Here is a 14,449-nt window from a genome sequence, read left to right on the forward strand (position 1 = left end):
ACACAGCTGCCAGACTAATCTAAGATGTCCCCTGAAGCCCTCACATCGCTCCCCAACTCAGAACTACACTGGTTACCCATCAGGAAACAATGCAAATTCAAGCTACTCGTATACACCTAAAAAGCCTTCCACTACGCTGGACCTGCCTACATCGATGACCGTCTTCAACACTACCATCCAACCAGACATCTATGCTCAGCCTCCTCGCACGAGTCCCCGCATCTGCCGACGCAAGACAGGAGAACATTCCTTCTCCTACATTGCCCCCTAAACCGGGAATGACCTCCCACAACACATAAGGACCTCCCCATCTCTACTCAATTTACGCAAGAAACTGGAGATCTGTCGGTTCAACTAGGAGCTCCGCCTCACCTTCACTCCTGCTCCAGCACCTGGATACTCTCAAAGGTAATAGATTGCGCTCTCTAAATCGATTTAACATAACATAGGAGTCCATGAAAAGACTTAACAACTAGTTACAAGTGTGGCCACTGCCTTTGAAACGTATAGGCTGAGACAGACATATGACAACTTCTACCTCAGCCCTAAGAATATTTTGAAGTCAGTGACCCGTTGAAGCCCATACCCATTTTTTCTTGTTCAAACTCGTCCTCCATCTCTTCCCTGCAAGAAATATTATCCTTACTATTACACAGAACGGTGTTTGTACCTGGAAGTCATTTAAAATGAACCACTCTCATTTTGCAACATAGGTCAAGAGGGACAACATAAAAATCTATATCTCTAACTCTGAATGCTTCCACCAACATCATGCATCGTTTCTCTGAGGACTATGGAGTGCATGTGTGATGTCACTTAACCTCCCAAACACAAGCGCCAAAATAAATAAAAAAAAGGCACCCTCTTCAACCTCATCGATGCACTCAATGCTGTAGAGCATGTCACACACCCAACACATTCCAAATACCACCTCCTCAACACCAAAGTCTTCTCAACATTACCAACAATCCATGCAAACCACCAGTTCAATGCAAACCACTAATACGATGTAAACCACCCTTATGCATGGGCTGGACCGACCACTTGACCATTCCGATCTCTGCCCTCAGCATCCTACCAACTAACCAAGGTCAACACGAAAGAGAAGATCAAGCCTTCAAATCCTTCAGAGACTTCTCCGTAGGTAAACTAATGATTGAACTCATCTCTCACTATATCAACTCCACTTCTGACGCCAGAACCATTCTGAACATCTTCAACAATTTTTTTTTTAAAAGATATGTGAACATCGACAGCCTATTTATAACACGAAAGTGCAAGCCAAAGCATTCAGCACCCTGGTACTCTAAAGACCTTGCTGACAATAAACAATCCATCTGCAGACAAGACTGAAAATAGATGAAAAACAGAACTCCAGAGCACCACTTGATACTGAAGTTCCCTCCCACAAAAGTCATCCGGCTCAACACATCAACTCAAGCAAAGTACTACACCAACTCTATTAATGTAGCCACCAACAGAAGTAGAACACAGTTCAAGACAATCAAGCACTGCATCAACTATTCCTCACTCCACAGAAAAACTCAATGCCATTCGCCACTTCAGTGAAAAAATACACATGATCCAACAGCACATCGATGACACCAAGCCTGCTTCAAACACCCACCCGTTCCCATAGGATCCAGCCGTCGTCTAACTGTCCTGGATCTCGCTCACATAGTCAACTATCTCAAAGCAACTTCTTACAAAGAGGATTATCATTGTTCTTCACCAAAGCTCTCTCTGGTGACACTCTCTTACCCCAACTTACCATTGCAAATGCCTCCCTCACTTAAGGCATCTTCCCAGAAGCTCTCAAGTCAGACCAGATCCACCCACTCCTAATGAAATCGTGCGTAGATGCTGCTGACCTTGCCACAACCAGCCCATATTTAATCTACAATTCATCAGCACCGTCACTGAAAGCAGTCTGTGTTCCACTTCCACACCATCTCCTGCACGACTACCAGCCTGGATTCAGATGTCGCTGCAGCATGGAGACTGATGCTTTAAACATCGTAGACTATGCCATCTTGACCACAGATGAAGTTAACATCTGCCTTCAATACAGTCGACCATCCCACCCTCATTGGTACCCTGGAGTCTTATACTGGATTCAATGTCAATGCCCTTCACTAGTTGTCATCCTACATTTCCAACAGACACCAAAACACCAATTTGTTCACAAGAGCCCCTCCTGATCATAAAAGAGCCCTATTACTTGGGAAGTCCCCTAGGGTTACATACTGTTTCATGTCATTTTCAAACTTTACATGGAGCCGCTTGGTACTCTGCTCGCAGATAACAGCATCAAGATGTACCAATATGTTGATTACACACCACTCTACTTAAAAGTCTCCTCTGTTTCCGACTGCCAATGCCTCAAACATAAATCATCCAGACCAGACTGTCCAGTGCCTACCTGAAACTCATCCCTACCTAAGTCAGAATTCATGTTATTTTCTAAGGATAATAAACAGTTACAGAACAAACCTGGCTCAGTGACATGAACCTTGATGACTTTAAATCGCAGCTTTCATTGAATATCAAGTCACTTGGATTCACCCTGGACACCAACTTCGCCCTCAAGGAACACATTGCCAAAAAAACTAAAGATGGCTCGGTACCAACTCTCTCTTTTAAAGAAAGTAAAACCATTTCTTCCTCAAAGTGACTTCTGAACTGCTGTTAAAGTTCTCGTACTCACACATCTGGACACTGGTAATGTCCTATTACATGGCCTCCCAGACTGCTTATTGGCATCCCTTAAGTGCACCTTACACACCGCAGCACGTATCATCCAGGCCAGGAGAAATATGATCACATCCACCCCAACCCTGATGGAACTCCACTGGCTTCCCTTGCCGTCCCGCACCATCTTCAAAACCATCTGCAATAATTACAAAGCCATCACAACCAGCAACCCTGCATATCTTGCAAACAAAATCACCATCTCTGGTGGTTCTCAGTATACCCGCAGCCACGACACCATGAGACTGCAGGCCTTTTCCATCTATGCACTAAGGATCTGGAACAACATCCACATATTCATCAGGAGTGTCCCACCACTGCTCCAGTTTAGGAAAGAGGATGTCTCACCTCTTAAAAGAACACTACACCACAATGCATTAACTGGACACAACCCATTTGCCTCTCATATTACTCAATGACTTTGTACTTGCCTTTGGCCATTTACAGAGCTTTGCTGCCTTTTGCCTAGGTTGGAGCCATACAATACCATATACATACATACATACCACGTCACAGTGAACTGTTAACTCAGAGAGTGGAGTAATATTCAACAGACACCATAATTGGTGCAACATAAACATAGACCCTTTGCTGCTCTTCCCTTATGAAGCTGCTGTTGCATATTTTATGTGCGTATGTAATAGTGCTATCATGTCCAATTGCCATATTATTTTAGAGACCGAATGATGACAACCAGCTGCATCAGCTCACCATAGCAGGAAATAACATCAATTCACCCGCCTCCCACTGTAACAACATGGCCTCTACTAGAAACAATTCTCAAGGAAAAACCACACAGTACATGGTTATTCAAAGAATGTAGGTCATACGTTCATCCCACAGACACCAAAGAACTTCACTTGCTTCCTTTCACTACATCCTGTAGGAAACACCCCTAAAAGGGAGCATGAGACCTGGAAAACGGGCTAGTAACCTTTCACAACCATAACACAGAAATTGCCTTGACAAGTGTTGCATTAGTCACAAAGGGGAAAACCTTGTAAATTCTTTACCAGCCATTCACTGCATCCTAAAACTGAAGTGTATAGATTAGTTGGCATTTTTAGGCATCGCCTATAAAACAGCACATTCACTGTCTGTTGGGAGATCTATTTTATGGTTACAGCAGGCTTAGAGCCCGCCCATTACGTACCATTGGTTGTCCCTAATGTCACTCATTTACAGGTTTCTTATTTATTAGTTTATTTGGGCTTTACTACTTCTTCTTATGTTCATCATTGTGCATTATTTGTGTTCTTCCACTGCACATTTTTCAGGTGCTACCTTTTTTCTTTTAGTTTAGTACTCCCCTAGAGTGCATATATTTTCCATCTGTCTTCCTCGTGTACTTCTCCTCCTCTGTTCCGCCTGGGCTTATCTTTCCTTCTCACTGGCCCTTCCATGATGCATTCACCCTTGTGTGCTTCTCACCCCACCCCACGTTATTTTCTCTCTCATGCGATTCTCCCCCCGGCTACATCTTGTCCATTTGCTTTGCCCCTCACTCCATATTAATCTTTCGTGTTTGCTTTCTACCCACTCCACACAGCGCTCTCAATTTGCTTCTCCCCTACCAACACCCTTCTTGTTGCTCAACTCCCCTCACGTCCTCTATGCTGCTTCTCACTACCTGTGCTCCCTATATTGAATCTGCAGGCAGTCATGTGTTGCTCCCCCAACTCATCTTGTTTCACCCCCCAAACTCTGCTTCTTTTTTTGTTTACTGATTCAACTCGGATTGGTAAAACAAAAAGAAAAGAAGCAGTTCCATAACTGTGTAGGCTGCGCATGCTTGTTCTGCGCACCTACAAAAGGATGTTTTTTTTTCTCTTTCTTACCCATGCTGCTTACCATCGTGGATGCTGTACAGCAAGGTTAACATCATTGGCAAAGTCAACTGGTCCCAAAGGCGAGACCTATTGGCTTTGCCAATGCTGCTTTGTAACTGAGCTCTCTGTCAACATGTGGCTCAAAAAACAAACCTAACCCAAAAATAAATAAGAGTTTCAAATCACTCCACAATGAGAGCTCAAATCACAGCTCCCCTCCCATCATCCAAGAATTAGCCACATCTGTTTCAACATCACATATACATTTATAGATAAAGTAAACTCATGACACGACACAGCTGCAGAGAAACAACAGCGAGCAAGGTCAAGCAAACATACCCACGGTCTTCCACAGTTGCCTCTTTGAGATGGATGTACGTTTCCGGGAAGATGCCCTACGAAGAGAAAACAGCAATGGTCATATTGTCAACAACAAGCAGCTGCACAAAAGAATCACAGCAAAGGACCCTCAAGAGAAGCCACCGAGAAGGTCGGATCACTGGTCTGTTCTGACAAGAATCAAGCCAGAGTTGCAATGAAAAACTGGAATAAAGCAACGATCAACCTCACTCTGAGGGGAAGGCTACATTCAATACTGATTCCAACCAAAGTGAAAATAATTCGATATTTTTTGGGACACTTGTAGGATCGAGGCTCAAAGATTAAAATCCTGGCAAAGTTCATACACTAAACCTGGACAGGACCTTCTTGGAAGGACAGATTCTGTCTGGTGCTGCTGCGACCCCGATTGTCGGTCTGTGCCGGAGATGTCAAGTGAGAGTCTGACACTAAAAAGTCGGCTTTAGCTATAGACCAGTAAATGTGTCAAAGTGGTGTAACCCCCAGATCTAGTTTTATCTGTGGCCAATGACCAGAATTCCACTTGGCACGTAGACAACTTTCCATCAAGCGAAGTGATACATTTTTTTTAAAACATTCAGAACCTGAGGCAGCGGTCCTTCGGGCTGGTGTACGGATTTTGGCTAGCTTAGGAAAAATGTCTGCCTCACAGCCCCTTCATAATGCGGCCAACATTTGCATTCTGTTGCATCCTTACTGACAGGGCCGGACTGGGAACCAAAACCGGCCTTGGCACAGTGCTCGGCAGCCTCCCCCCCCCCCCTACATGGGGTGTCCCCGACCTCTTTGGCAGGTCCGGTTTTGGCCGATTTTGTTACAGGGCCGATTTTGCACATATGCTGTAAAAACGGCCCTGTAACAAAAACGGCCCCCAGGGGCCCAAAACCGGCCCCCACCCGGGCGGCGCACCGAGGGATTGCCCGGTGCCCGCTACGGCCAGTCCGGCCCTGCTTACTGATGAGGCTGTCGCATTCTAGGATCGTTCTTTAGCAGGCTTCAGTGATCCTGAAGGGGAAAGTAAGTGTCCTGTATGCCAACCCGCTACCCCCACCCCAGTGTTAAGCATGGACAAAAGAGTGGGCCAAGATTCAGAAGACCGAGTCAATCAAATAAGTCAGAGGTTGTCTCCTGCAGTTACCAGTGATGCTTTGACAGTAGAGAGAGAAGCCAATCCCTTTAGTCAGACATGGTCAATGACTAAATTCATTCTGGTGCCTGATGACTGTATGATATCCGTAATGACACTTCCTTATGCTATCATCTTATATGGCCTCATAGCCTGTCGTAGTGGGCTATACCGGCCCATTAAAGGCCCGCTCCAGCGTTAAAGGCCCGAGCCGAAGGTGAGGGTCTTTAACAAGGGAGCGAGACTTTAATGCCGGTACAACCCAGTAAAGGAGGGCTATTAGGCTATAAGAACATTCCGCCAGTAGAGGCCAGAATGTTCTAACAAATAAAACAAAAGGCCACACACAGCCCGATGGGATTCAAATACCCTCAAGTAGCATGAGACCTTTGTTCACAGCAACAGCTGTGAACAACAACATTGGAATGTTGGAGTTCCGGGCTTCTACTGGCCATTAGAATCCTGGAACACTCCATTGTTCTCAGTGGAGCTCCCAACATTCTAGTGTTCTAACCTGCATAAGATTTCAATCCCCTGGGGCCGTCGGCTCGGGTGGGCCTTTAATGCTTGAGTGGGCCTTTAATGGCCAGTATAGTCCGCTACGGCGGACTTTCAGGCTATATTGAAGCCAAAGACATACACCACCAATGCTGGTTAACAGAACAAATCTTTAGCTGATAATGGCAGACGATTTAGCAACTAAGGGGGGCGCTCCCATATAGAGCATGATTTATCATATCAAAACTACATTTTTGCAACAACAAAGCCAATCCTGGGTGACTGGCAGACAGCTGGTAGGCATTAATTTTGCCCCTTTTGCTGTTTACATCTAGACCATGTAAGTGCAGACATTTAGTGTGGCTGTAATGTGAAGTCAATCGGGATTTAGAGTCCTCGTCATATTTAGTGTACATGCAACGAATGCTTAGTTACCACTACATCAGTTTCGTTTACCACTTCTGAACAAAGCATAGTCGCCACTAAAATTGCAATGTGAATTCAAAGAATGCCAAAATAAACAAAGAATAGTGAAAGATAAAAAGACGAACGGTTAGACAGCCAAAATGAAAAAGCGAAAATGTAAATTACCACTGAACAGCGGACATGGAGCCAAAGAGCTAGTAACAACATAATGAAAAACAAAAATAAACACAGGCAAAGCAAGCATGTATGGCTTATAAATGAAAGTGCCTCTTCTGTAACTGATGTGCTTAGAAACTCGACAACTCACCATGCACATACTTTGTCACATATACTTCCACTCACACATCCATTTATCCACTGACTCATTCTTGCATTCACCCACTTACACAACCACAACAAAGCACACACACAAAGTCAACAACATATGCAAGAGAAATTAAAAGAATAATCATAGAACAAATAAGCTGGGCCTACTGCCTTTGTCATTACTTTAAACACATCAGTCTGATGACATCTGACACCACAATTTTTCCCAATGATGTCTAAAGCAAGTGGCTTGCTATCATAACCTACTGAGAGCGTAAGCTTGCCCCCCCCCCCCCCAAGATGGCCGCGAGGCATACAGTCATGATATTACAAATATATACAGAATTACATGTGTCAAAACAACATTCTTTCTCTCTAAAGAGTATCTAGCAAGGATTATCAGAGCACACATGTTCTGCACCCACAGTTTATCAGAGGGGGTAAACAACACCAAAACTCGCGCCTACCACAGTAATTTTGGGATTCTGTGAAACAAAACGCTGCTCTATAGGCTTTAATAGAGTATTAACAATTCAGGTGCAAAAGCCTATTGACTTGTACATATGCATTTCATAATAAATGTCAGGCATACTCATTTTTGTTGAGAAGTGGTGGAGTATACAAAACAGATCCAACCTGTTATCATCGGCTGGCCACCATAACCAAAACAGACCTTCTGTATTGAGCATAAGTATCTCAGAAGGCAAAACGGGCAATAAAACAACTCTTTTTTTCTGTGAAGGGTCACAACTTCTGCCCAATGAAATGCTGTACTCAGGGTTATTAACATGTAGGTGGAGCCAAATGCACTCTCTCAGAAGTACTTCTGAAAGCTCTTTTTCTGTGGATCAGGTGAAGTTTGCCGACAGCTGCACTGCAAGATACATTGTGGTTTGGGAAGAGTAAAAAAGAACAGAGAAAAGGAGACTGTGAAAGAAACCTTGTTAAAATTCAAATGGCTGGCATACTGTGCATTAACAGTATGAGCTAATGCTCATAGGCCCGTGGAGTTCCCATAAACGCGTAGAGTTCACTAACCTTTAAAAAGGCCTAGGAATATTTCCTCATGGTCATTCACAGAATAGAGAGATCTCCGAGTTATTTTAAATGTGTGAAACGGATACCAAGTTGTAACCACGTTTTACTGTTCTCCTCTAAATTACTTTGCCATTTATATGTGTTTTCAGGGCTTAGCTTTGGTTTTTACTTGGTCTCTGGAGCGTAGTCCGGCATTAACTCAGTTCATGTGCCCAGTCGCTCACTCCCTGCATACAGTAACGCAGCACACTTTCTTATTGTTGTTGCCCCATGCTGTGGATATCAGAGCAGAAAACGTCCGTGGGTTAAAAAATAGAAGTACTGGCAAAGCCGGTAGGTCTGGCCTTGGTAAAAATGCAAAATAACAACAAATATCTACAAAAAAGATATATAAAAATAACGGGGAGATCCTGCAGCCAATGCACATTCGCCCGGACACCAAGGTGAACCCCTTTTCAAGCTTCTATACACGTGGTCAGGCAAATGCTCTCACTTAGGGTGCACGACAGCCAATGGCTTAAGTGAGTGACCCATTGTTTCATGTTGTGGGTAGAAGTAAAATCTGAATGACACTTGTACAGATCAGTGTATGGCAAGGGGTGACAAAGTCCATGAATGTATGTATTAATTCATGTATTTTTATTAAGAATGGTTTGGGCCACATAATGCAAGCAAGGCAGCTAAAGCCGACTGACTCTAGGGCACACCTAAAATGATGATTTCCCTTAGGAAACAAAGTTTTTTTTACCTTTTTTTTTTTTAATTGTCACTGATTTAAATTCTACGAAGTGAATTGTTAGAAGAATGGCCTCTCAGAAACAGCATCACAGATCACTCACGGATGAGAAAACACTTACCCTCTGAGACTTATTTCGGAGAGTGTATCCTCTGTACCAACCTGCAGAGAAAAAGAGCCCACATTATTGCAAATGTACAGCCAATACCTGTCCTGCATGCATACATCAGTGCCACAATAAACACACGTTAAGACAAATGAATACTGGTTTTCAAAGGCATGAGTTTTTGTGCCTGTCGATTTGTACTTACATTTCTAAATACTTTCATTTCATTTATGACCACTGTGCAGCAATGAACGAGCTGTGAAACTGGTGGACACAACAGCACGGCACTCCACCAATGAGGTCACCGAAATCCATTTGCTCTACTTTCTATACCAGAAGTGCAAAGATAAGGAAGCGATCCTTGCAATGGAAACACAGATAGAGGGAATTACAGGTAGAGTTCTTCTAATGGGCAAACACTCACAGAGTAGAGGAGCATGTGGCAAAGAGCTTCTGGACCAAGATGGAGGCTGAACTGGGTGCCGTCTCCAAGTACCTCAACTGCATTGGGTGCACTCTTGCCCACACGTAAGGCCAAAGGGAGACTCCAGAAAATGCGCACAGAGGGGCGCAAGTGCACATTGTGGGTTTACCCCAAATCCAGCCCGACAACAAAGTGAGTGACATGGTCCCTGCCCTGTTCAAAGACGTGTTTAGGGCACAGGAAGATGTTGAAATGTTGTCCTCTGACAGAGCCGAACGCCTTCCTCTTAGCGCCAAGCAAAGATGGAGCGAGGTGGAGAGACTAGCATGATGACGAAACAGGTAACAGAGATCCCTCTTCAAATTGTTGCTTAACAGAGATTTTTGTCATTTGCTAATTGCTAAATTTACCTGTGCCAAGCAAACTAACAGAAACAGGAGTTTTGGGGATTAAGTAGAAGGTACAAGACATGGAGGTTCCAGGGACTGAGACCCAACTGGCACTAATGAAGGTAAAACAAGGAAGGACAACTTTTTGTTTTCATGCAAGAGGATTCTGCCACCCAATCAGGGATACTATTTAAATTCAGAGGTCGGGTCATAATAAATAGCTAAGCTTTCTTTTACCGAAGCAAGACACCGCAAAATACTGTAGATCTGAACGGGATGGACCAGCGGTAGAGTGTGTGAGAGATATGGGATGATGTCCACTAATTGAGGAGCTCTGGTCATCTCTACATACACTCTGGGTGTCTGTGTGCAATGATATTTTCAATGTCTGTAATTAAACATATCAGAATACTAATGGATGTTTCCTATATATCCGATATGGAAATCGACTGCTTCCTCTTTCGTGCCTGCTATGCATATATGCACTCAAACTTTTTTTTAAATACAAAACACTGAACTTAGGATGTTTCTCAATTGTTTAAACTGAAAACGTAGCTTGTGCTCTGAGGAGCCAGAGACGGATCTGGATTCACAAGGATGTCCAGGAATCATCGTGTCCGTAAGACGACATGGACCCATATGACGGGGGACAAATCCTAGTCACCCAGAAGGTCAAATCTTTGTGCACAAACTTGTGCGGGGCGCAGTACCTAGACTGATAATAAACCACAAGGCCTTTCTCATGCTAGTTTGGTGTCAGCAGGCTTCATGCCATAGAGAGCTCTGGGATTTACTCCAAAAATAACGCAAATATGAGTATAAAAGCACAGAGACACAGTGACAAGTTGTGAGCTCCAACAGTTAATGATTCTTGGAAGAGGCCCTCACAACGTTCTTCAGAAGTTGATCAGAAAATGTATGTTGTTTCAGACAGCATTTTTGCACTCTGGTTCCTCTTATATATTTCCCTATCATAATTTATTGCCAAACATGCGGCTTTTACATGAATTTCCCACTTCCTCTGTGCCTTTTGTATGGAAGGGGCTTCACCATCCCGTGTCTATGGGAAAATGTGTTGATACAGAAGGGCCAAAGTCCCTTTAGTAAGGACAGTGACACAGCAAGTTAATAATATGTGAAAATCTACAAGGCCACTTTTAGCCACATGAAGACAAACTAAGGGCCGCGCTTTTCAATGTACTGCTTCAAAACTTCAAAGAGATAATGTAACTTCCCGGCTGAAGGCTGACACCGGAGGACCACACCTGCAGCACGAACACGCGGATTATCAAGGCGGCTCTATAAAGCGATGGTAAACACACACGTCCTCGGATTTACTTCTTGTGAGTAGATGCAGTTCTCAGCCCTGGGGGCACTTCCTGACAAAGTCCTTGATCCTGTACTGACAAGCATTTAGATCCCAGTGCTGAACTAGCCAGAAGGATTATTACCGCTGCCAAGGAGCCCTCTAGCCGCACAAAGCAGTTGTGGATTCTCGTGGTGGCATTTTTTGTACACACAAAGATATAACTTTTACCACACTGAACCACTATGGACAGGCAATCTTTCACCAACCCCTTCGGATGACAAATGCGTTAAAAGTAACTTGCGAAAAAATCGGCTCCATTGTACCAACTTGCACAAAATCACCTTCCATTCAACAAGCAATTGTCAGGGGTCATCCCTGGTACCAGGGTACGTGTTGTTAAAAGTTCATCACGACATGCTGTGAGGTACGTGGTTGCATAATTATGTTTGTAATACCATCTCTAACTTGATTTTATTTATTTGTTTATTTCAGGGGTGAACTCCATAAAATACATAATCAAAATATAATTCAAAAGAAAACATATTAAAATTCATCAATCTCACCTCCCGTATATATAATTTCATAAAACCATAGAAAACGGAAATCCTCTTAATTTAATACATAAAATCAAGAAATATTAAGTGTTTAACCCGTATCTCTAACTTAACTCTGTTATATGCTACACCTTAAATCAGCATAAATGGATTTTAGAGTAAGAGTTGAGTGAAATTTACCATCAAAAGCCGGGTTCCCCCTGCAAATTCTTGGCAATGCGTGAAATAGAAAAAAAATGACTACATGATCCCATAAACTGGGGCTCAAGGAGTGGCAGAAGAAAGGGTGTGGCGTCACAAGAGGTGGTCTGACCGTCATCTTATACGTTATTTATATTTTTAACCTCTGCTGCACAGAGACAACACTGGCAGTAAATGTGATCTGGCCTATTTTTTTGGCCACAATGGTCTGCATGTTAAAACATATTAGGTGATTAATGTGGCGGCTACAGAGATCTTTGTGCGTCCAGCAATTTTCAGTGGATAATAATAATGGTGAGATAACTCTTGTACTAATGCGCTTACTGGCCAGGTCTGTGTTTAGTCTAGTGACAGTTTTGACTCATCATTAAGGAGCATTGTAGGTTAATGTGCCTGCTGTAAAACACAACATGAGTACCAACAATTTGTAGTTTATGTAGATAACTCAATGGGTTTCTGCTTTTGTCGCCCAGATCCTTTTCTCACCTGCAGCTCATCCATTACAATCCTGCTAATGCCTCAGAGTGAGCAATGAACCGGCATGAATGGGCCGATGCGAATCCCAAGATATAGGTTCTCAACATTATGTTTTTTTTGCTGTCTCTCGTCATCTTAAAGTTCTTTTGGATAGCAGCAAAGTCTTGTTAGTGCAGACAACCCAATCACTGCATTGAGTTTTAAATCCTGACTTTGTTTATCTCTGGACGAAGCAATCTTAACATGTAATACCTAAAAATGTGGAAGGTAGGTGACTCCCACAAGCCCTTGCTGTCTTATGCATCATTTCCTGTACATTGATTTACACAGTTGTCCCCCTATGATGTACGGAGTGTAATGTACAATTTATCTCCATATAATGTGTGTGTCTGTGGGGTAGAGCTCTCTCACACACTAACACAGCCAGCCTGGCATCAGCAACCAGCCCTTGCAATCTGCTTAACCGGCCCTGGTAGCGGGGCGAGGGCGGGTGGGGATGGCAGGGGATGCTAGTGAGAAGCACCGCTCCCACTCCACCGCTTCCGCTTTTGCAACAGGGGGCTGATATTGCAGCACTGATGCAAAACCGTCCTCAAGTAACAAAATCAGCCCCGCCCTTCCGGCCCACCGGGAAAACGTCCAGTGTCGCTAGTGCCAGTCTGGCCCTGCATGCTACATTGGGAAAAGTAGTGCTATAAAAGAAATTAGCTAAAACATTTATTAATAATTACCATTTAAATTATTATTAATGTAATTGCTCACAAAGACAGATGTGTCTGATGTTCTTACAGTTCATGCATCTCTCTTACAAGGGTTGAAGAAAAATCAGCTTAGTAATAAAAGGCTGAGTACATGTGTTTCCTTTCACTGCAGTGGTATCTAGGTTCTAGTGTCCAGATAGCTCCGAACCAGGATAAGACTAACAAAAGGAGGGCTGATGGCCCTTTAAGTGAGGCCTTCGTTTTGGGCACAGCAGTAAGTGAAAATAAGAAACAACCTACACCCCCTCAGATTGCTGCTTGGAACAGACAAAGGGTGGATACTACAAAATATACCCTGGTGTCTGCAATTTAGACTGGGAACAATTCAGCTTATTTCATTGGGGTGACAAATGCAAAAACAAAAATTGATGGACAGAATGCAGAACAATGTCATACATTCACCCCAGTACAAAGATCAGGGCATAAATCCATCTTTTTTTTGCACACCATGCCATTCCAGTTTGGACCCAGGCATATGCAAATCAGTCTTGACCCTGCGCCCAATGGGAACAGTCCAGCCCAAACTTCCAGGCCAGGTCCTCCCTGGACTGGAAACAAACATCCTAGGACCGGTTTCGGGCTTTCAGCACTCATCAGCCAGGATAGCTTGACTCTAGTGGCATGGAGAGCACGGGACCCACGTCTGGCATACCCGTCCCACTCGGGGTGACAAAATGCTAAAACAACAATTGATGGACAGAATGCAATACAATGTCATACATTCACCCCAGTACAAAGATCTGGGCCTAAATCCATCGTTTTTTTGCTCACCATGCCATTCCAGTTTGGACCCAGCCATATGCAAATCAGTCTTGACCCTGTGCCCAATGGGAACAGTCCAGCCCGAAGTGCCAGGCCAGGTCCTCCCTGGACTGAAAACAAGCACCCTAGGACCGGTTTCGGGCTTTCAGCCCTGATCAGCCAGGATAGCTTGACTCTAGTGGCATGCAGCGTTGTGATTGGCTTAGGGGAAGGGACGGAGGCTGCCTGCTTCCAGTTCCAACAGGAACACAGGCTGAGAAAACGCGGGACCTGGCCAGGGGACAGGCAAGTTATTTAAAAATTATTAAATTACCCCCCCCTCCCCCCCACATGACCCTCCCTGCTCTATCCCCCCCACCCGGGATTAATGCTGGCCGCAACTGTCACCGACACAAA

General features: G+C 44.0%; 1 protein-coding gene across 1 annotated transcript in view; it reads right to left on the bottom strand.

The window, feature by feature from the left end:
- The window catches only part of DOCK5 (dedicator of cytokinesis 5), a 923,455-nt gene that overhangs the window by 664,629 nt on the left and 244,377 nt on the right, over positions 1–14,449 (bottom strand). Inside the window, exons 3-4 of the mRNA XM_085632878.1 lie at positions 9,192–9,232; positions 4,920–4,975 (exon numbers count right to left, since the gene is read on the bottom strand). Of these exons, the coding sequence (XP_085489004.1) occupies positions 4,920–4,975; positions 9,192–9,232 (97 nt within the window). The remainder of the gene's footprint in view (positions 1–4,919; positions 4,976–9,191; positions 9,233–14,449) is intronic.

Source organism: Triturus cristatus, chromosome 11 (assembly GCF_964204655.1).
Source record: "Triturus cristatus chromosome 11, aTriCri1.1, whole genome shotgun sequence".
NCBI classification, from domain to species: Eukaryota; Metazoa; Chordata; class Amphibia; order Caudata; family Salamandridae; genus Triturus; species Triturus cristatus.